The sequence below is a fragment of the Phyllobates terribilis genome, unplaced genomic scaffold, assembly GCF_046119375.1.
Source record: "Phyllobates terribilis strain yellow unplaced genomic scaffold, ASM4611937v1 Scaffold_3__8_contigs__length_932513732, whole genome shotgun sequence".
Taxonomy (NCBI): Eukaryota; Metazoa; Chordata; class Amphibia; order Anura; family Dendrobatidae; genus Phyllobates; species Phyllobates terribilis.
In genome coordinates, this window is record NW_027362763.1 from 697,792,011 (window position 1) to 697,815,876 (window position 23,866).

Sequence of the window (23,866 nt, forward strand, 5' to 3'; positions counted from 1 at the left end):
TAGTGTTCTTTTCTTTGTAGGCCTCATTCAGTTTTCGGTAAAAAGTAGAATGATGTGCTTTACCATAAAGCTCTATCTTGGTCTCATCTGTTTACAGACGCTTTGCCAGAAGGATTTTGGCTTACTCATGTACATTTTTGCAAACTGCAGTCTAGCTTTTTTAAGTCTCTGTTGCAGCAGTGGAGTCCATCTTGGTCTCCTGCCATAGCGTTTCATTTCATTCAAATGTCAACGGATAGTTCGCACTGACACTGATGCACCCTGAGCCTATAGGACAGCTTGAATTTTTTTGCAACTTGAATGTGGCTGCTTATCCACTATCCAGACTATCCTGCGTTGCAACCTTTAATCAACTTTCTCTGCTGTCCACTTCCAGGGAGATTAGCTACAGTTCCATGTGCACTGTGGACAAAGGAACATCAGGATCTGCGGAGTTGGACTTGTAACCTTGATATTGTTGATATTTTTCAACAATTTTGGTTTTCAAATGTTCAGATAGTTTTCTTCTCCTCTTTCTGTTCTCCATGCTTAGTGTGGCACACACAGACACATAATGCAAAGATTGAGGCAACTTCTCCCCTTTTTATCTGGTTTCAGGTGTGATTTTCATATTGCCCACACCTGTCATTTGCCACAGGTGAGTTTGAATGAGCATCACATGCTTGAAACAAAGTTGTTTAACCACAATTTTGGAAAGATTCCAACGATTTCTTTCAGCCCATTTTTTGCAAAATTATGTCCAATTTGCCTTTTTTACTATTTTTTTCTGTTGTTCCAATAAAGACAAAGGAAATAAACGTGTATAACAACACATATGAAATTGCAATAATTTTTTGGGAGAAACAACTTATTTTCTGGAACAATTTCAAGGGTGCCAACACTTCTGGCCATGACTGTAGCTCACTCAGCTAAGCGCTCCTATGTTCTCTATCAGAAAGCTACTGACTGACAGGTCGGTCAGAGGCTTATTTCATAGAAACATGAAATCAGCAGAGTGAAATCGGACTGTCACGCTGGGTGTGGGAAAGACTTAGTGCGACACAGAGGGAAAAGGGAAAGGGAGCCCAGACACTAGGGAAAGGGGGAAGTGGAGACCTCCTAGTCTGATCTGGCGTCACTCTGTCTCAAGTAGCGTCCCTATATTGCCTCTTCAGCAATCGCCGCATGCGTGCCTCGCCCTACTCTCCCTGGCATAAGGCTACGGCTAGGGATGGAAGGAGATGAGCCCCAGTCAACCTCCACTAAACTCTATAGACAAAAAGGGTAGACAAAACAGGGGAAATGGCTTAGGTTTAGATGAACTCCAAATAAGCACATGGCCTCAAGCTCCAGAGAGGACAAAGTACTCCTCCAGCTAAGCTTCACAAGTAGAAATGGATATAGCTGGCGACTCCCTCTCAGACACACCAGGTATATATAAACCCAGGCAGAGAGCTAATTAGCAAGAGAGAGGTAGCCGCTCGGTCCTAAAGACAGCCTCTTATCTAAGGAGCTGTCTGCAATGCCAAACATAGAGATCTCCTGCAACCCACTGCAGGGCGACTGTCTGTCACCTCTGACACACCCGTGACACTGACATACGCGATAGATATCTCTCCTGATGATCAGTCGGCCGGCTTTCCCATAAACAGGAGAGCTCACTCGGTTGAGCACTCCTGTGCTCTCTATAAGAAAGCTGCCAACTGACACTTCAGCCGGTGGCTTATATCTGGGAGGACAATGAAATTGGCAGTCCGAAATCGGACATAAGCAATTGACATCTCCCCTGCCGATCTCCCCCGCCAGCATCTCTAAACACATTATACCGTTGGCCAAACCAGTCGCTATTGGTAGGTTCAGCCAACATTGGTCTCATGTATATGAAGACCTTTAAACTCACTAAGGAGGTATGGACTTTCCTACATGTGGATACCCCGGTAGTATCACATGGAACAAGCACACCATTGTAGATACAAGAGCAAAAAAAACAACCAAAAAAACTTTAGAGCTCAGGCACATAGTGATGGGGAGAAAATCCTTAAAGGAAATATGTAATCAAGAATGATCAAGTTTTTGTGTTATATCTTTTTTTTTTTCAAATCATGATCTTTATTAAACAAATAAATTATTAATCTTATTTCATTTTTTCAACTAAAAACCTTTTTTAGTTGAATTACTTGGTTGACCTTTTTCCTGAGAATCCCGGAACAGGAACAATCATGATTCGATTCTGGTGTGACTAATGAATGAAAATGTTTCCAGCCAGCATGGAGGAATACTTAAATCTTACACTTCTTATGAAAAACTGAGATCATGAATAAAGGCAACGGATAGCCGAAACGCATCGCTCAATCAGGATGGACTGACTTGTATGGTTTTACGTGCAATGGACTTTTGTTTTTTAACTTGATTCAGAATAAATGGAAATTTTATAAGGAGCTCGAAATGCAGGCCATTCTTCCTCGCTGGATATTTGGAACTAGTTTGAATACAGCAGTAAGCCCACTGGAATCAGGGCAGAGGATTAAGGAGCTTTGAAGAAGGACATTAGGTGAGAGGACTTTCATTTTTTCTCATTATATGTAAGAAAACCAGAATAGTCCATCGGAATTTACAACTACCCTGTGATTATCTCCCACCACAACAAGACTTTCCTGAAGTAGACCGACATCGTTCGAGATCGACTAAGGGACCACCACAGACTGGAGCTGTAGAGGTGGATAGTGACCTTGAAAGTTCCGATGGAGAAGAACACACCGTTGTATTTCTCGGACCAGCAAGGAGAGGGATGTACCATCCTCAGGAGAGTGAACTAAGTCCTGAGGCTCCAGAGTTCGTACCAAGGAGTACAGATGAAGTCCAATTCAGATCTGACGATCGAACAACGGTCCCTGAAGAGACCGATCGGCACTCAGGAGGAGCAGAATTACCAGACCGTGAGGAAACAGTTGATTCAGGAGAAGTACAGGAACTTACAGAGGCAGCTCCAAGAGCATCTAAGGAAGCACGGGAAATGAGTGCGGCGGAAGAAACTCCTGTGACTGAAGAACCCGTGGAATCTGAGGAACAACCCATCAGGAGGATGTCGACTCGAGAAGTGAGGAGGCCTGTGATGCTTACGTATGAGACAAGGATGTCATTGGAATCACTGAAACTTGGTGGGACGATACACATGATTGGAATAAAAGGCTAAAAGGATACAACTTATTTGCAAGAAACAGACTTGATAAACGAGGAGGAGGTGTCGCATTGTATGCTAGAAAAGCGAATATCTGCACAGAGATTGAAGCTTCAGAGACTGGGAGTTCGGTGGAAACTGTTTGGGTAAGAATACAAGGAGAGAACAACGGAAAGGACATCATTGTAGGCATTTACTACAGGCCACCTGGGCAAACTGAAGATATGGATGAACTCTTTATGTATGAAATGACCAAGTTCTCCAAAAAATATGACGTAGTGGTCATGGGAAATTTCAACTATCCAGACATTTGTTGGGAATCTCTCTCAAGTAAAGCTAACAGGTCAAGCAAATTCTTATCCTCTCCTGCTGACAACTTTATCTTCCAAAAGGTAGGGGAGAAAACAAGGGGATCTGCTACTTTGGATCTAATCCTTATAAACAGGGAGGAAATGGTTGAGGAGGTAAAAGTGGCTGGAACCCTAGGAGGCAGCGATCATGCTATTATAGAATTTTGGATAACTAGAGGAGGAAGACATGTGAAGACTCAAACTTCAAGGTTAGATTTCAGAAAGGCAGATTTTAAGCGACTCAGAAAGAGAATAGGAGGGATCCAATGGCTGGATGTCCTTAAGGACAAAAATGTCCAGGAAGGATGGGAAATTTTTAAAAATGAGATTCTCAAAGCACAATCGTTAACAATCCCGAAAAGTAGGAAGAATGGGAAGCATTTAAGGAAACCAGGATGGATGAACACAGAACTTAAACACATGCTAAAAAGAAAGAAAGAAATGTTTATCAAATGGAAAGAGGGAGGCATATCTAAAGAAGATTATAATGCAGTCTGCAGATCCTGCAGGGCACGTATCAGGTTAGCTAAAGCTGACAATGAATTAAGGCTTGCAAGAGATGTCAAAAGCAATAAAAAAGGATTTTGGGGGTATGTCAAACGTAAAAGAAAAGTCAAAGATGCTATAGGATTTTTACAGGATGAAAATGGTGAAATGGTAAGAAAGGATGTTGAGAAGGCCGAACTTTTTAATTCCTATTTTGCATCTATTTTCTCTCAGAAAGAAAATGTAACATCAACTGATCTTCACTGTCCTATTAAAGGAATAGAAGAATCCAAGTTATCTGGAAACAGAGAGATTGTGAGGGAATATTTAGCTAACATAAATGAGTTCAAGTCTCCAGGTCCAGATGAATTACACCCCAGAGTACTGAAGGAGATCGTAGAAGAAATTTTAGAACCACTCTCCATAATCTTTGAAAATTCTTGGAGAACAGGAGAAGTTCCAGAAGACTGGAGAAGAGCAAATGTTGTTCCTATCTTCAAAAAGGGGAAGAAGGTGGACCCAGGGAACTATAGGCCGGTGAGTCTGACTTCTATACCAGGAAAGATCTTTGAACAAATTATTAAACAACATGTATGTAAGTACCTGGATAAGAATGAAGTGATTAACCAGAGTCAGCATGGGTTTGTAACTAACAAGTCATGTCAGACTAACTTAATTTCCTTCTATGACAGAATCACTGACTGGATGGATCAGGGAAATGCTGTAGATATAGTATATCTTGACTTCAGCAAAGCATTTGACAAAGTATCTCACACCATCCTTATTGAAAAAATTACCAAGTATGGAATGGACAAGGCAACTGTTAGGTGGATTCATAACTGGCTTAGTGATCGGACTCAAAGAGTGATCGTAAATGGCTTCACATCCAGTTGGATGAATGTCTCAAGTGGGGTACCACAGGGCTCTGTCCAGGGACCTGTATTGTTCAACATCTTTATCAATGATTTAGATGAAGGAATAGACTGATTAAACTGATTAAATTTGCTGATGACACAAAGCTAGGAGGGATAGCTAATACTAGAGAAGAGAGAGAGAGGATTCAAAAAGACCTAAATAAACTGGAGCAGTGGGCAGCAACTAACAGAATGGTTTTTAACAGGGAAAAATGCAAAGTACTACATCTAGGCAATAAAAATGAAAACAGCATATACAAAATGGGAGGAATAGAGCTAAGCAAGAGTACATGTGAAAAAGACTTAGGTATACTAATAGATCATAGACTGAACATGAGTCAACAGTGTGATGCAGCAGCAAAAAAGGCAAATACAATTCTGGGATGTATTAACAGAAGCATACAGTCTAGATCACGTGAAGTCATTATCGGACTTTACTCCTGTTTGGTCAGACCTCAGCTGGAATACTGCATCCAGTTTTGGGCAAAACATTTTAAAAAAGACATCGACAAACTGGAGCAAGTTCAGAGAAGAGCGACCAGAATGGTGAACGGTCTGCAAACCATGTCCTATGAGGAACGGTTACAGGATTTGGAAATGTTTAGCTTGCAAAAAAGAAAACTGAGAGGAGACTTAATAGCTGTCTACAAATATCTCAAGGGCTGTCACATTGAAGAAGGATCATCTTTATTCTCATTTTCACAAGGAAAGACTAGAAGCAATAGGATGAAACTGAATGGGAGGAGACACAGATTAGACATTAGAAAAAACTTTTTGACAGGGTGATCAATGAGTGGAACAGGCAGCCACGAGAGGTGGTGAGTTCCCCTTCAATGGACGTCTTCAAACAGAGGCTGGACAGATATCGGTCTGAGATGATTTAGTGAATCCTGGTTTGAGCAGGAGGTTGGACCAGATGACGCAGGAGGTCCCCTCCAACTCTACCATTCTATGATTCTATGATTCTAAGTGCCAAGGACTGTCGACTGGAAACAGATATCTTTGCCTACGGACCAGGTAAGCCCACTGGAGTGGTATTCACCAACGAGAGCCAGTATGGAAGATATTGACTTGTTTTCATGCTTTGATTTTCCTTAAAAGACTTTGCAGAAACGAAGAACTGCTAAAGCCTAGTGAGAGAGAGCTGGTTGAAAACGTGCGAAAAGCTCCAGCTGAAGAGATGATGATTGTTTTAATTGTTTATTTCTTACAGGCGTCCTACAAGAAAAAGGTCATAAGAATAGGTTGTTATCAATGTTTATGAACGTTATAGCAATTTGACAATGCCAATCTGTATATGAAGTTATTCAACTTTCACCACTGTCTCAGAATTGGTCAGATTGACCAATTAAGATGAATATCGAGGACGACATTCAAAAAGGAGGGAAGAGTGTGACATGCAGAAGTAGTGCTGTTGCTTCAAAAGCATCCAGAAACTATTAGAAGTAACACAAGCACAGGAGACAGGAAGTGTTGTGTTCCAGAAGCATCCAGCAACTAGAGGGGTTAACACAGTCACAGGAGACAGGGAGTGTTTTAGCAGAGGCCCAGGGGGATTGTGGGGAAGTTGTTTACTGTCTGGCTAGAGCTGAAGAGAAAGGTGGTATATGATCTTAATCTCACAGAAGGCAAGGGAACAGAATTTAGGTCAGGAGGAAAGCTAAACACAGGTCAGATAGACTCCCTGAGATAACAGTGTGGAGTATTATCGGGCAGAAAGATAAGGACTGGAAGGAATCCTGTAATAGGGATCATCTCCCTCATGAAACCCCCCCCCTCCATCTTCATGTAGGATAAAGAATGCTGTGTACTATTGAGTCCTTATGAAGGAAAAGCCTGTGGTTGTGTATGTATTAAAACTGTGCTGTACTGTGCTACTGGATAGACTGTGTACTACTGTGCTGCGAAGGAGATTGTATTGTTGTTACTGGAGCCTGTTGCTTAAAGAGACACTTAATTTGCACTGGCCGTGCCTCATTAAATGTTACTGTTCTACCGTTTCTGAGGACTCTTGTCAAATGTGTCTGGTCAGCAATTGAATCTATCCTGTGCCTGAGAAAAGCTGCAGCCTATGGTCGCCCAGAGTAACGGTTCCCCCAGAATTCATGTAACCGGTCTCGCCCCAGTCTGAACTTAGGCGGTGTACGTGTAACATTGATACATATAGATTAGCGTTGGTTCTCATAATTTGGTCTCTTGACAATGAAAGGGCATTGCTTATAAGGGACATTATGGTGCTTAATATGGGGCACAATATGGGCATATTGGAGATGGTATGGTTTGTGTTGTGCGCAAATTTTGGCATTGTCTATGTCCACCTTCATAGGTCAAATCCCCTCCACTGATGTTTCTCCTCCTCCTTACCAATTCTACACCCCTCAATACCTTGACCCTCCCTCCCCAAGACGCCAAGGCAGAAAAAAAACCTTCCACAATTGCTGATTTTCATGGAAGAACCTGGGAGATTTTGTGACTGTTCTGTGAATCTGAAAGGTCTCCTCTATTTTCCCAGAGTGTTCCGCATGCAGGGATAGACTGGCCCACCAGAGAACTGAAGAATCCTCCGGTGGGTCCTGGCTTCTCCTTTAGGAGAGCTCATAGTGCTAACCTTGCAGCTGCTATGGGGCTCTTGAGTGGGCGAGAAAGGTGGGCCCTCAGAATCAAATTCTCTGGTGGGCCCAATGTTCTTCAGTCTGACACTGTCCGCATGTTATGGAGGGTTGGCAAGTATGCACATGTGGGTCAGGGCTTTGCATGCACATTTTAAAGAAGACCTATCAAGAGGTCCCCTGAGTATTCAGCGCTTTTTTTTTTTAATATCCAGATTCCAGAGATATTGGCCTCTTTATCTAGCACTAATTTTTATTGTCTTTACCAAGGGGGTGGTGCTCAAAGGAATTTTTTGGGGGGGTATCTTTAGCATGCTGTGCATAATTATCCTTAGAACCATCCCTTATTTGAAAAATAAAAAAAATATATGAAAAGTAGCACTAAATAAAAAGGTCCAAATCCCTGAAACCCTAAAGCAGCTATAATAAACATAAAGCATAAAATTCATGGGAGTGGAGAAAATAAAATAAGAGCACAAACTGGCCACTTTTGACCTGGATACAGATCCTCTATAAAGAAGTATTCCCATCAAAGTTTGTTTTAATATACTGCAGTCATCATATTATATAGCACTGTGTACTTACAATTGCTCATTTTGCCTTTCTACCCAGTTAGTCTTTTCCATTAGGTTTAAGATCTTTGTAGAAAAAGGAAGACACTTTTCCCTGCATGAGTCATCCCCCTCTTCAAATCCTGACCCAGCTGCTCCGCTCCTCCCCCCTGTCAGCGACTTTCAGTGAGGTAGAATTGTAGTTCTAATGATGACTCATGCATGGCATTTGAGTATGGTGCATCATTGGGTCTAATTAGAGTAAACAAAAAGTATTTACTGAAGACATTAAGAAATTTGCATAAAGAAATTCTGATATCACATCTTGACTGGATGTCCATCCTTGGACACAATTTCGATCGTTTTTCATTCTAAAAAGAATTCCAAAATTCTGTAATGATAACATTCTCACTATAACTTTATAATAGGTCAAATATGCAATACAGAGATGCAAATCTCCTCTGTCTGTGGCCACCACTAGGGGGAGCTTATTACATATTTAATTCAAACGTAAAATAGTATAGAGTAAGCAGTTTAAGGGGTTGTCCACTTTTTGGGACATTTTTTTCTACTCGAATGCATTTCTAAAAAATAATTATTACAGTTGTGTTTCATTAAAAATATTGCACCGTTTGGAAAATTCGAATGAACCCCTCTGACTACAATGAGATCTGTCGCATATTCACTTTACCGAACTGAACAGCGTGCTGAGCTAAGGAGGCTGAGAACGCAGTTCTTAACGTTGTCTGTGGGACGGTCAGAGATAAAGTCCCATAGACAATGAAGGCTAACACAATATCGCTCCAATCCAACGGGATCTGCAGAGCACTGTCCTTGGGAATAGTTGGGGTGACAATGGTGGGACCCACAGAAATATGGGATTACATACAGCAGGGGAAGAGAGAAACTAATTATAACTGGGGAAGTGAGAGAGAGCTAACGATTCAACATTCATTGAAGTAGGGTCCTCCTGCAGTGACCAGGTAGTTACAATATGACAATTGCTCTTGGAAAAAGACACGAAGGCTGAGATTAGTTTACACAGAGATGGATAAGTATGCTTCCCAGGCTATAGCTTCTTCTGATCAAAGCACGGCTCCCAGACCTTTTGGAGCCAGTGGTCAGTGATGAATACTGAAGTTTTGCACTGATCCAATATTTATGCGAGATATATTTTTGGTGTCATAGCGAAGGGACGAACATAACGCATTCACTCACATCACCATTCTAACCCTTCCAACTTAATAACAGTCAGATGGATGATGCTATCCAAGCCATGTTTCATCCTTATATAAGGGTAAAATCGAGATAAGAAAGTTGACGACAATATCTACCTCCTGGGACCTCCAGGGGCGAAGATGTCCTGCAAGTTGAGGATCTCGTAAACTTCTAAAAAACCTAGCACATCCCACAGTGCATTTTTAGACCACCCAAAGCCACGTTGCCCTTTCAAGACCCTCTGAAACGTTTCTAGTGAGGAGACCACATCTGTTCTTTGCGGATGAAACCAGAGGCTAAAAAAAGTGCAGTTTACGCAAACACATTAGCAAACGTACGCCCGTAAAATAACGGGTATGGATTGCTTCATGGCTATTTTTATAAAAGCTCACGTCATCGCGAGGCTGATATCACATTCTGTACACACGTATTCTAACGCTACCAGTTTACCAGTCCTGATAGCACTTGTCAAAATGGTGTATTTTGTAACAGGAACGAGAAGTAAATAATTCAACCTATCAATATTTCAGACGGAGGAAGGAAGAAAGGATTTCGGAATTGGATTTTATAATGAACAGTGTTGTAATTTGTAAACAAGGCCACATGCTGGCACACGTCTGGGGAGAATGCAGATCGCAGGGAAATACAAATGCACGGCGAAAAGAGATTTCCGCTCCCGTACAAACAATATACACATCTGATACCTTTAGTTATCCGCTATCTGAAAAGTCTGTCCTGTGAATTCATCATTTAAATTTGACCTTCACCAAATCATTTCCATCCTGGGAGTATACGGTATGGAGGCTTTGGATACGGCGCACATCAAAAATATGCAAACGCTCGAAATGACAATTACATATTCTGAAAACAGAATCCGAAAAATAGCTGCATTGCATTAATCCAAATATCTTTCTTGATTTTTTGGCGGATGTACTGATATTTTGCTTATTTGTAGGTTACTGTCTGCGTTGGATGTAATGTAAATGATACCTTAAAGGAACAGATAAATGCGAACTGATTCTCAGGACCCGATCCGGTGGCAACGTTGGTAATCTGTGACCATCAGACAGGATCCCTCTTACCTAATGACATCTGCGACTTTTCTCTTTAATTACCCAATCTGGCGAAACATTACACATACGTCACACCGCAACGATGACATCGCACCAGACCATCTGATCAAAAGAAAAGCCACAGATGCAGTTAGGTGAGAGGCGGTTCACAGGGTTCCCGCCAGCAGCAACAGATTACTGACGTGGCCGCCAAATCGATTTGTACCACCTCTAATTTAAGGGGTTGTCCAGAACTATTTAAACTTTTTCCTAAGTCTTCCAATGAAGGGATGTGTAAATAACTTTCTTCACTAATCTAGTGCCAATCTCCAGATCTTGTTGTGCATCACATAATCGCTCCGCTTCTATTTCCAGTGATGTGATGGACACTGGGTGCTGCCTTCTCTTCTGCAACGTCACCACTGATGCCACCTTGACATGCGCAGTGCTAGACTGAAGGAGTAGGTGGGATAGAAGGACGGGTCACCGGGTCAAAAGTGTCCAGTTTTAGCTCTTATTTTATTCTCGCTGCTCCCCTGAGTATTCTGTTTTTTTTTTATTATTTGTATTTTACTTTTAAATCCGCCGTATGGTTCCAGAGATATGAGAATTTTAGTTGACGCTAATTTTTGTGATGTTTAATAAGGGGACATGGCTTACAGGATCCTCGGGGGGGGGGTGTCTTTAGGCGGCTCTGCATAATGACCCTGTAAGCCACGCCCTCTTGTAATGACCAAAAAAATTTGCAGTGATAAAAAGGCCCATATATCTATACCGTACAGCAGATTTATAAAACAAACACAACTGGGAATTCTCAGGGGAACAGAGAGATACAAATAAGAGCAAAAACTGTCCATTTTTGACCTGGTGACAAACCCTCTTTAAACTGAAAATGGGGGCATGGCTAGATGGAGAGAGGGCAAGCGAAAAGGCCAGCGCTTAGCTTGATGGGAAATGTAGTCTTCCACAGTTAACAAAAACTTTGCAAGTAGTCTTTTTCAAAAGAAAAAGAATATCTACTGCTTGCTTGTATGATCTATGATCTCCATGGTTACAGACTACAAACAAACCCTGTGTAGTCTGATCCTCCCTTCCTCACCCTCCAAGTTTACTACTTTTTGCTAACGCACTGCATGCACACAACAAAGGTGACATGTACGAACTGTGCAGAATCCAGGAAAATGATGAACACTGAGTCCACGGTTTTACATTCTTACCTTACAAAGTTATTTTTCATGGCAACACCTTCCAGATATTTCTTCAGTGCGTAGTAATTGTGGACGTATTTCCGGATGTAATAGCCACGCCATCTTTTCTGAATCTTAAGAGACAATGAGATTGAAATTACTTTCCAAAAATTATTTACATTCTTTTTGTCTTGTTTTGCTTTGTAGTTGAGAACAGTTTCATCATATTTGTTCAGAAGGTTTTTATCTTTGTCTGACTTGCTATACATATTATAGATTATTATCAGGCATAACAATTAAACCACTGATAAGTGAAATGAATAACAATGGCGCCTGTCTGGGGGTGGATATATTAGTCAGTAAGTGAGCAGTGACTTCTTGACGTTGATGTTTTGGAAATGGGCAAATGGAAAGATCGGAGCCAAATTGTGATGATTAGACGACTGGGACTGAGCATCTCCAAACAAGCAGGCCTAGCGGGGTGTTCATGATCTAGTGGTTAATGCCTGCGAAAAGCCGTCCAAGCAAGGACCACCAGTGAATCAGTGATAGGGTCATGGTTCACTTATGTGTATGGATTGAAGATTTGGTCCATATGGTCCAATCTCGCAGAAGAGATAAAGTAGCCAAAATTGCTGAAAAATAATAAAGGGTTATGCCCAAAATATTAATTTATTCCCTCTACCTAGAATAGGTGATAACTTACCGATTGTGGGCAGCCGATTGCTGGGACCTTCAGTGTTCCTGAAAACAGGACTCTGGAACCCAGGACTCGCAGAGCCCCTTCTTGAATGAAGTGGAGGTGAACATATTGGCCCTCCATTACAATCATTGTCCATGGGACTGTTGGAAAAACTGAGCACAGCTCTCAGCTATTACCGGCAGTCCCAAAGACAATGAATGGAACAGAGGTCAAGAGGGGATTCTGCAGTGTCCACTTCCCGGGCTTTAGACTCTTTTCTCGGGATCGTTGGGGGTCTATAGATGCATGATAACTTACTAATTTGGAAATAATCCTTTAATGCTGCCCACGATAGAAAGGTGTCAGAACACACAGAACATCGCAGCTTATGTTTTTTTGTGCTCTGTAGCCATGCAGTACACAATATTAGGTAGGGGGCATTAATGTTAGCGCTGATTTGGTGTTAAAGGATTTGTATTATTAAAGAGGTTGTCCACAATTTTTACACTGATGGCCTATCCTTAGGATAGGTCATCAAGGTCTGATTGGTCGGACACCTGGCACTCCCGCCGAGCAGCTGCTTTCGGTGTTGGCCGGAAGTACTTACTTGCAGAGCTGGCCATACAATTGTAGTACCCGCCGCAGGGTACTACAGATCCGCCTCCTATTGATTTGAATGGGAGGCAGATGTGCAGTACCAAGTCCGAACACTACCAGAAGACGGAGCAGTTCCGCAAGAGAGCATTTCCAGGTGGCACCGGCCGCCACCGACACTGATAACAGCTGATCGATGGGGGTGCCGGCTGTCGGACCCCGGCCGATCAGACATTGATGACCTATCCTAAGGAAAGGCCATCAATGTAAAAGTTGTGAACAACCTCTTTAAATCAGCTCTCTGCTTTATGACATAGAAAGATCATATAAGAGAATTTACTGCTTGGAACCTATGAGTGGAGCTGAATGCTCCATGAATTACTTGTCACTCATTCATATGAATTGCGGAAACGTACAGTATTACTAGATTTACCCTACGGTGGCAACTGTGGAGAAAAAGTATGGCCACCCACAGTTTTCTCCAGTGATAACAATTTTCCAAAGCCTGATCCGGGGCTATATTTGGATTTTTTTTAAATACACCATTGAATGGGTTTTCCACTTTTAATAAAGTGATCCCCAAACGATTGGATACTAGTAAAACAACAAACAGAGAGAGTAGTGACCTTCTCTGATCCAGCGCCAGCTTCCTGCCATTGAGGCGGCCTCTGTATTTTGGCTGCAGCAGTGACGTCACAACTACAGCGCACATCACCGCTGCAGCCAATCACTTGGCGGTTAGTGACATCTACATCAGCAGAGCCACAGTGCTCAGTGATGGGCCGCAGTCGTGATGTGAGATGTAGTTGTGAAATCACTGCTAAAGCTAAAACACAGATAGTGAAGCAGCAGCGGGGCAGCAGCGCTGGATCAGGGGAGTGTGAGTACTATCTCTGTGTGTTGTATTATTAGTATCCTAAGGCTGCGTGCACACGATGCGTTTTTCATGCGTTTATGCTGCGGAATTTCCGCAGCGGAAACGCATCAAAAACGCATGGTAATCCGCACCCCATGGTCCCCAATGGCATTCCGCAATGTCAATGCACATGCTGCGGATTTTTCCGCAGCGTTTCGGCAGCGCTCATAAATCCGCAGCATGTTCATTAATTTTGAGACACATAGAATCCGTGTCTGTACATTTGTACAAACGGATTATATGCTGTTCAATGTGCGTATGGTACCCAGTTCTGGAGGAGAGGAGACTCTCATCCAGACCTGGGCACCATTGTACCCGTGAAAAAAAGAATAAAATAATAAATAAAGCTTATATTCACCTGTCCGGCGGCCCCTGCAGCGCTTCTCCTTCCAGGACCTGAGATGACGTTGCGGTCATGTGACCGCAGGCTGTCTCGCGAGATGCCGGCAAGCCAGGAAGGAACCAGGAAGGAGCGCGACGGCACACGCGGCGGCATCGGAGGTAAGTATAGCTTTATTTTTTTATTTTTACGGTCACACTGTATAAATCCATGCAGTTTGCATGGATTTATACAGTGTGACCTAGTTGTCAAGCACTTTCCAAGTGATGTTATCGCCTGGAAAGTGCTTTTCAGTCCGCATGCGGAAACACATGCGTTAACGCATGTGGGTACGCATGTGAATCCGCATGTATTCCACATGTATTCTGCAGGAAAAACGCATGCACAATCTGCTTCATTTCTGCATCGTGGGCACATAGCCTAACAGTTCTTCAAAGTGGAAAACCCCTTTAACTATTTTCTATCAATTGTAAGGTGGTTAACGGACATATAGTTGATGGGAGGTATGTATCACAGAGATGGCTGTCCTCTATGATGATGCGCCACCAAAATTGCCAGAATTCGTTCGAGTTTGATCCGCCGGATGACCAGAGGAAGCAAGGATACCGGCGGAAACACGTAGATCAGCTCGAACTGGTCCCATGGGGCCACTAGAGCATCTACCGCCACAGCCTCCGGGTCCCTGTACCTGGACATGAACGTCGGAACCCTGGCGTTCAGCCTGGATGCCATCAAGTCCACCTGGGGAGTGCCCCAACGGGAGCACAGCAGTGTAAAAACTTCCGGATGAAGACTCCATTCTCCGGGATCCACCTGCTCGCGACTGAGAAAGTCCGCCGTGATATTCAGCACTCCTGGGATGTGAATCGCGGAGATAGCTGGGACCCTGGACTCGGACCATACCAGGATCCGAGAGACCTCCATCATGAGTCTGGAACTCCTCATCCCGCCCTGATGGTTGATATACGCGACCGCTGTCGCATTGTCCGTTTGAATCCGGACCGGCAGACCGCTCAAGGGGACCGTCCAATGTCGGAGGCAGAGAAATATCGCTCTCAACTCCAGGATGTTGATCGGCAGAGACGACTCCTCTGACGACCAGACCCCCTGAACCCAGAGATCGTTCCAAACACCCCCCCCCCAGTCAGTCAGGCTGGCATCGGTGGTAATGACCGACCACCGTGGGAGGAGGAAGGATTTCCCCAGGGATAAAGCCTCCGGACGTAACCACCATTCAAGAGACTCTCGCACCCTGCGGGAGATACCGACACAGCGATCCAGCGAAGCCGGCGATCGGTCCCAACGGGTCAGAATAAGATTTTGGAGACCCCGGGAATGAAATTGTGCAAACGGTACCGCTTCCATTGCTGCCACCATCAGACCCAGAAGGCGCATACACTTCCGAAGGGACATCGCCATCGCCGATCTCATATCCTGGACATGGTGACGAAGGTTCGCTTGTTTGTCCGGAGGCAGGGATACCACTGCTCGAACCGTGTTGAAAAGCATCCCCAAGAACAGGATTGACTGCGACGGCTCCAAAGACGACTTCTTCCAATTGACCAGCCACCCGAAGTCCTCCAGGTGCTGAAGGGAGAGATCGCGAGCCGTCACCGCCTCCTCCGCTGTGGATGACACAATTAACAGGTCGTCCAGGTAGGGGAGAATCGTAACTCCTTGCCTTCAAAGGAGCGTCATGAGCGGCGCCAGAATTTTTGTAAAAACCCTGGGCGCCGAGGCCAACCCGAATGGTAGGGCCACAAACTGGTAATGGGCCTGACCTATGGCGAAACGCAGGAAGCGCTGGTGAGCCCTGCCGATAGGGACATGCAAATAGGCGTCGCGGATGTCGATCGACACCAAGAAATCGTACTGCGACAGGGCCGCCACGACAGAGCGAAGAGACTCCATATGGAATTTCGGGGTCCGGACATGAACATTCAATTCTTTGAGGTCCAGAATGGGGCGAAACTTGTCCTCCTTTTTGGGGACCACAAAAAGGTTGGAGTAAAACCCCCTTCCCCAGTCCTCCGGCGGAACCGGAACCACCACCCCCTGCTGCAGAAGAGAGTCGACCTCCAGCAGCAGTGCGGCAGCCAGCTTGGGCTCGGATGGGATGCGTGACTGACGAAATCTGTCCGGGGGTCGAGAATGAAACTCTATGAAATAGCCTGCCGACATAACCCGCATCACCCAGGCGTCCGATATGCTGGACGCCCAAATCGACCCGAATTGAAGCAGATGACCTCCCACCCGAGAGCCCTCAAGGGGGTTCCTGGCGTCAGTCCGCCTTAGCGGGCTTTTTGTCAACCTCCCGTTTGTCATGAGGGAAATGTTGTTTCCAGGGTGTACGGGATTTCTGGGTGGTCTTCTTCCCGGAAGACGAGGGACGACCCGATCTCCAAGAGGGCTGACCAAACCGTCCCCTGGGCCGAAAGGACCGACGACCACTACCGGCACTTGACTTGCCAGACGTAGAAGCCGCTGCTTTCCGCTGCGGCAAAGCCGAATCCTTGGCCTTGGCCTTAGCAATCAGCTCCGTGAGGTCCGAACCAAAAAGCTGACCGCCCTTGTACGCCAGACTCAGCAACCCTTGTTTGGATACCGCATCTCCAGTCCACTGTTTAAGCCACAGTGCTCTCCTGACTGAGATGGCCGAGGATTGAGCCCTGGACAAAACCGAAGTAGCATCCAGCACTGCGTCCCCGCCATATCGGGCCGCCTCTTCCAACAGCTGGAAGAGCCTTTCCACCTCAGACAGCGGAGTCCCATCTTGCCACGCCGTCCGCAGCTGATCCAACCACCGCAGAGAAGCCTCACTAGCCCACATGGCCCCCAAGGCCGCTCGGAATCCATGACCCGCGGCCTCGTAGATGGACTTCGCCGCTAACTCCGTCCTTCTATCCAGCGGGTCCTGTAGACTCGCCTTCCCTTTAACAGGAAGCAAAGAGGATTTGCTCAGCTGAGACAATGGCACGTCCACTTCAGGAGAGGGGACCCAATTAGCGATCGTCTCCGTGGAGCAGGGATACAGGGCATCAAAAAACCGCATCCCCTGGAAGCGTTTATCCGGACACAGGCGTTCTTTCTCCACCGCCTCGTTAAGTTCATCATGCGCCAGCAGCGTCGAACGAGCCCGTCGCGACTCCTGATACAGCCGGGCCGACTTGCCAGGGCGCCTCGTCACCTCTTCAGACAGCTGTAACGCTTCCCGCATAGCCCCAATAAAAGCGTCCACGCGGCCCGAAAGCGAAGCAGAGCGACCCTGCCGATCCTCTTCATCAGAATCGGAGATCTCACCAGCAGAGTATGTCGGTGATTCCGAAGCCTCTGACGCACTGCGCGGAGGAGACAGCGCCACCACAGGCCTGTGGCGCTTCTTGCCTCGTGACGTCGGTTGGGACTTAGCTGATACCCAATGACCCAGGAGGTCAGACAGACTGTCAATGGAGCGAGTGAGCGCTTCCACTTTAACATCACTGAGACCCCCGACCAGTGTCGAACCTGGCGCTGTCGAAGACCCCGGCGTATCAGATACGCGTGACCGATCCTGAAGCGGACCGGGAGAGAGGTCCGCGCCCCCTGGTCCCTGATCCGACATGCCCCCACACAGTTGCGAGCGTCGTGTATAGGGCGGTAACAACCCCTTACAATGGGTACGGGAACCGAGGATGTGTGATTCTTCTACCACAGCCTGTTCCTACACACAAAACCCCCAAACACTGAAGGGTTAAAGCTCCTCCTTAAAGGGAGAAGAGCTACCCCAGCTGCCTGCAGAGCAAAAGTTAACCTAACAGACTAGGGTCCAGAAAGGGTTAACTGCCCTGGTGAGGCCAGACCCCTCAGAAGGGGTTAATGCTGCTGACCATGCAATACGCCTTTGCCTTAGAAGGATAGCGGTGTGCGAGTCCCTCAGCGGGGAAGTAGCAGCGCTGTATATAGCACACCCTGTCTGCCTTAAGAGGCCAGCAGTAAGGTGCTCTGCGCTGCAATAGTGTGAGAAAGGAATCTTCTGCCTTAAAAACAGAAGCAAAGAGAGGAGAGAACAAGGCGCAATGGGTGACTCAGTATTGCAATTGTTAAAGGGGTGTGGGGATGGCTACTAACCTTGTGAAGTTGTGCACCTCTGCACAACCCCAGTGTAAAGCTCCACAAGCTCCGCTCTATTGGTGGCTGTCATCTATTTCCAGCGGCGTTCACAGATCCCGATCTCTCGGTGGTGGATCACGTGGTCAGGTTAGTAGCATGTAACGCCGAGATGGACGCCCAGCTTCACCAACACCCCTGGCAGCGTTCCGGAGGGGTTAGGGCAGCGCAGCTTGGAAAACCAGGGTAGTAATTCTAATTAAATTGCTCCCACAGGTGAAAGAACAATAGATTAAAGGCAGCTCTACCGCACCCCAACAGGGGGAAAGGGACAATCAGTGAATATGAATAGCGGTACCAGAGCGCCAATAACAGGGCAAAAATATTAAAAGGACTGGTTTATTAATACACACAACGCGTTTCGGTGGACACAGCCACCTTCATCAGGTGTGACAAGCAGCAAACAATTGATCCTTATATACATTTGACCAGGTATACAATTACTTAAAAGAGGTGGGGCCAGATACAGAGTAATACCTCTATATTAACCCCTTGAGTTCATATATGCTCAATAGAGTAAAAAGGATTGTTATAAATTAATGCCTAATGAAGCAGAAATTTTAGAACCACTCTCCATAATCTTTGAAAATTCTTGGAGAACAGGAGAAGTCCCAGAAGACTGGAGAAGAGCAAATGTTGTTCCTATCTTCAAAAAGGGGAAGAAGGTGGACCCAGGGAACTATAGGCCGGTGAGTCTGACTTCTATACCAGGAAAGATATTTGAACAAATTATTAAACAACATGTATGTAAGTACATGGATAAGAATGAAGTGATTAACCAGAGTCAGCATGGGTTTGTAACTAACAAGTCATGTCAGACTAACTTAATTTCCTTCTATGACAGAATCACTGACTGGGTGGATCAGGGAAATGCTGTAGATATAGTACATCTTGACTTCAGCAAAGCATTTGACAAAGTATCTCACACCATCCTTATTGAAAAAATGACCAAGTATGGAATGGACAAGGCAACTGTTAGGTGGGTTCATAACTGGCTTAGTGATCGGATTCAAAGGGTGGTTGTAAATGGCTTCACATCCAGCTGGATGAATGTCTCAAGTGGGGTACCACAGGGCTCCGTCCTGGGACCTGTATTGTTCAACATCTTTATCAATGATTTAGATGAAGGAATTGAGGGTAAACTGATTAAATTTGCTGATGACACAAAGCTAGGAGGGATAGCTAATACTAGAGAAGAGAGAGAGAGGATTCAAAAAGACCTAAATAAACCGGAGCAGTGGGCAGCAACCAACAGAATGGTTTTTAACAGGGAAAAATGCAAAGTACTACATCTGGGCAATAAAAATGAAAAAAGCATATACAGAATGGGAGGAATAGAGCTAAGCAACAGTACATGTGAAAAAGACTTAGGTATACTAATAGATCATAGACTGAACATGAGTCAACAGTGTGATGCAGCAGCAAAAAAGGCAAATACAATTCTGGGATGTATTAACAGAAGCATACAGTCTAGATCACGTGAAGTCATTATCGGTCTTTACTCCTCTTTGGTCAGACCTCATCTGGAATACTGTGTACAGTTTTGGGCACCACATTTTAAAAAAGACATAGACAAACTGGAGCAAGTTCAGAGAAGAGCGACCAGAATGGTGACTGGTCTGCAAACCATGTCCTATGAGGAACGGTTGCAGGATTTGGGAATGTTTAGCTTGCAAAAAAGAAGACTGAGAGGAGACTTAATAGCTGTCTACAAATATGTCAAGGGCTGTCACATTGTAGAAGGATCATCTTTATTCTCATTTGCACAAGGAAAGACTAGAAGCAATGGGATGAAACTGAATGGGAGGAGACACAGATTAGACATTAGAAAAAACTTTTTGACAGTTAGGGTGATTAATGAGTGGAGCAGGCAGCCACGAGAGGTGGTAAGTTCCCCTTCAATGGAAGTCTTCAAACAGAGGCTGGACAGACATCTGTCTGAGATGATTTAGTGAATCCTGCTTTGAGCAGGGGGTTGGACCAGATGACCCAGGAGGTCCCTTCCAACTCTACCATTCTATGATTCTTATAAAAAGGATTCGCAGTATAAAAACTTGTGAATCCTATAATCATAATACTTAATAGGATATATTGTCATCTACCACCCTATATTTTATATTATAAAAAAAAATAATAATTTTTACATACAACATAAAACAATGTATAAATATAAAGTTATAAAATTACAATCAGCTTCTATCATTCTAATTAGGGAAAAGTAGACGAAGAAAGGAAAGAGAAAAAATAAATATATTTTTTTTAAAACAATTTATTTTTTTTTCTCTTTCCTTTCTTCGTCTACTTTTCACTAATTATAATGATAGAAACTGATTGTAATTTTTTTTGATTATGTAAAATTTATAAGAACCCTATATGCTTCATTAGGCATTAATTTATAACAATCCTTTTTACTCTATTGAGCATATATGAACTCAAGGGGTTAATATAGAGGTATTACTCTGTATCTGGCCCCGCCCCTTTTTAGTAATTGTATACCTAGTCAAATGTATATAAGGATCAATTGTTTGCTGCTTGTCACACCTGATGAAGGTGGCTGTGTCCACCGAAACGCGTTGTGTGTATCAATAGATCAGTCCTTTTAATATTTTTGCCCTGTTATTGGCGCTCTGGTACCGCTATTCATATTCATTAAAAACAGAAGTGACTCACCAGCTGGCCGGGGTGACTGCTCTTCCTTACACAGTGCTCGGTGTCTGGTGTAGAGAGCGGGGAGCAGGGAGCAGGAGGTAGTACGAGGTAATGGCCGGAAGAAGAAGAGGGGGCTGGGACAGCTCCAGCGTGTGCTTTCCTGGCACTTCCTGTCTGAGCTATGATGACAGGCAGCAGAGAGGCGCGAAGCCACGCCCCCCGCCGCCGCTACCAACAGAGCCCGCGCTCCTCCGTCCCTGCTCCCCTGCCGATAACACAAACGTCTGCAGCGGAGATATCCTCCTGCAGGGACAAAACAAGCAGTCACCACTTGAAAACAGTAACAGCGGCTGCCACAGCAGCCGCTGAAGCACTCAGACCACAGAGAGCACTTACCCAACTGAGCGCCACAGGGACCCCCAGGGATGTGTGGCGCCGTGGCCCTTTGCTCCCCCCCACGGCGGAGCGCGCAGGGACCCCACAGAAGCGGTGTGCATCTCCGCCAGGGAGCGCCCTGTATCCCCCGGGGCTGGCAGGCTTCTGCGGGGACCTCCTTAGGGGGTACACAGATCCGCCAGGGGAGGGTCAGGGGTCCCAGCAGCGCCGAGACCCCCTGAGACCTCTAGACCACGGGGGGTCCAGGTCTCTGGAGTAAAATAAAAAATTCTTCTGAGGAGCTGCAAAGGCAGCGACTATCCTCTGCGACCTCAAATTTCAGACTGAGGAACATGGGAGTAGGAGGAGCCTAAGCTGGAGGGGCCGGTCGTCACTTTTTCTAATCTGAGGTGAACTATCCTGTGGGGCTCCACCTACCCACTAGTAATGGATCTGTGTCTCCCTTCCTTCCCTTCTGCTGCTGAAAAATGTGTATAATTTGGCAGCCAATTTATCTTTGTATATGTATTGCTCTTATGCATAAATAATAATAAAAAAGAAACTTTGCAAATCTACCATTTTATGTATACAGTTCAAATGCAGACCTAGATGTTTCCATGGTTACAGTCTACAGAAACCCTTTGTTCAGTCATGTGTTACTCTGCTCCGTCCGCCCCATGTTTATGATAATAGATAGTAGAAATGGCAGAAAAGGTTGCAATTTCGACTGGAAAGTTTCCTTATAAATCTAAACGCAAATGTAGAATATATAAAACAAATAGTAAATAATAATAAAACAAAACCGAGTGAAACAAATATGTCTTCTTGGTGCTTAAGAATATTCCATAGACCCAATAGACTTGATCTGTGTCAACGAGCTATTTTCAGTGTATTATCTATGAAATCCCAAGGTCCCTTTCCTCGGAATAGCTATTTATTTCAATTCAATTTAGGTAATATTCTGCTTAAGAATTTTCCAACCCAAGTGCCTTGCAGACCATTTATCTACAGTGAAATTCATCTGTGCCTTAGTTTGCTCAATTTGCCGGCAAGTAGATGTCCTTCTATAATCAATTTACATCCTCCCCTGTATTTACATTGACACATAATTTACTATCATCTACGCAAATTGAAACATTACTCACAATTCTCTCTTCAATGTCATTCATATAAACACATTAAATAACAATGGCCCCCACCACGGATCCCGGTAGGAAAGTCTCTAGAGTCAGGTTTCTATGTGCTGCTTATCTTTTAATACTATTTTAGTACCCTTTATATTGCCACCAGTCCTCGATATGGATGCCATGATTCCCACTCCCGGTGTCTGGTTGAGTTGCGGTGGGCATATATCTGCTGCTCTTTGACATTTCTGAAGAGACGTACAGATGTCACGGTTCTTAAAATCTCTTGATTAACGGTCTTGAGTCTTCGCGGAGGAAGTTTATATCAGCCAAGGCGCTCAAGCCTTACAAATCAGAATCTAAAGGAGAACTATTAATTGACTTTTTTTTGTGTGTGTGTGTGCGTCCTAGGTACGGCGTCTGGACCAAAGTAGGAACAAAAATGATTTATGCTTGAAAAAAGTAGGATGTAACTACATCGTCAGCGGATTCCATACGCCCGTTGTCACTATGAAAGGTCAAGTAGACCTTCAGCTGTGGCAGATAGTCAATTACTGCACTTGTAGACTGCATGTCAACCACATCATAAGTGTGCCTAATGTAGACAAAGATGGCCGTGGATGGATTTTTATGAGCTGATTATCTTACGGATTGTACTTAGATGATGACCTACTTTTCAAGCTGGTAACAAACATTAGAAAGCTTGTTCAGGTCATATTCTTCCTTAACGCATCCGATAACATGCAAACTTGTCCAGAAAACTCTGGTAGTGACATATCTTCAAAAGGAGCAAAAAATGAGACATGTTGAATACAACTTTTTCTCATTCGCCTTGAAATTTGCTGTAGGGAGTGTCAGGAGATCCCCAAAGACGCTGGTTCTTTATCAAACTTTATCTGACTTTAGCTTACTGCAGCAAATTCTCTAGGTGGCTGCAACTCCTTCCAACTGCGCACCTTTGCTTTTTTATTTATTTATTATAGCGCGATCATATCCCACAGCTCTTTACAGACATCATCATCACTGTCCCCATTGGAGATCATAATCTAAATTCCCTATCAGTATGTCTTTGGAGTGTAGGAGGAAACCAGAGAACCTGGAGGAAACCCACACAATCATGGGGAGAGCATAAAAACTCCTTGCAGATGTTGTCCTTGGTAGGATTTGAACCCGGGACCTCAGAGCTGCAAAGCAACAGTTCTAACCACGGAGCCACCGTTTTTACACCTTCATCCATGGCTTGCCCCAGCATCAGACTGGACGACTGAACTGTCAATCACTGCTCAGACAGCTCAGCACGCCCCTGCACCAGAATGTATGACTGAGCTGTCAATCACTGCACAGAAAGCTCAGCACGCCCCTGCACCAGAATGTATGACTGAGCTGTCAATCATTGCACAGACAACTCAGCACGCCCCTGCACCAGAATGTATGACTGAGCTGTCAATCACTGCAGACAGCTCAGCACGCCCCTGCACCAGAATGTATGACTGAGCTGTCAATCACTGCACAGACA

The 23,866-nt window shown here is 44.7% G+C and overlaps 1 protein-coding gene across 1 annotated transcript in view; it reads right to left on the reverse strand.

Annotated features, from left to right (window-relative positions):
- Positions 1–23,866, reverse strand: part of SPATA17 (spermatogenesis associated 17) — a 330,558-nt gene that overhangs the window by 194,381 nt on the left and 112,311 nt on the right. The window contains exon 5 of the mRNA XM_073671928.1: positions 11,555–11,658. Coding sequence (XP_073528029.1) covers positions 11,555–11,658 — 104 coding nt within the window. The remainder of the gene's footprint in view (positions 1–11,554; positions 11,659–23,866) is intronic.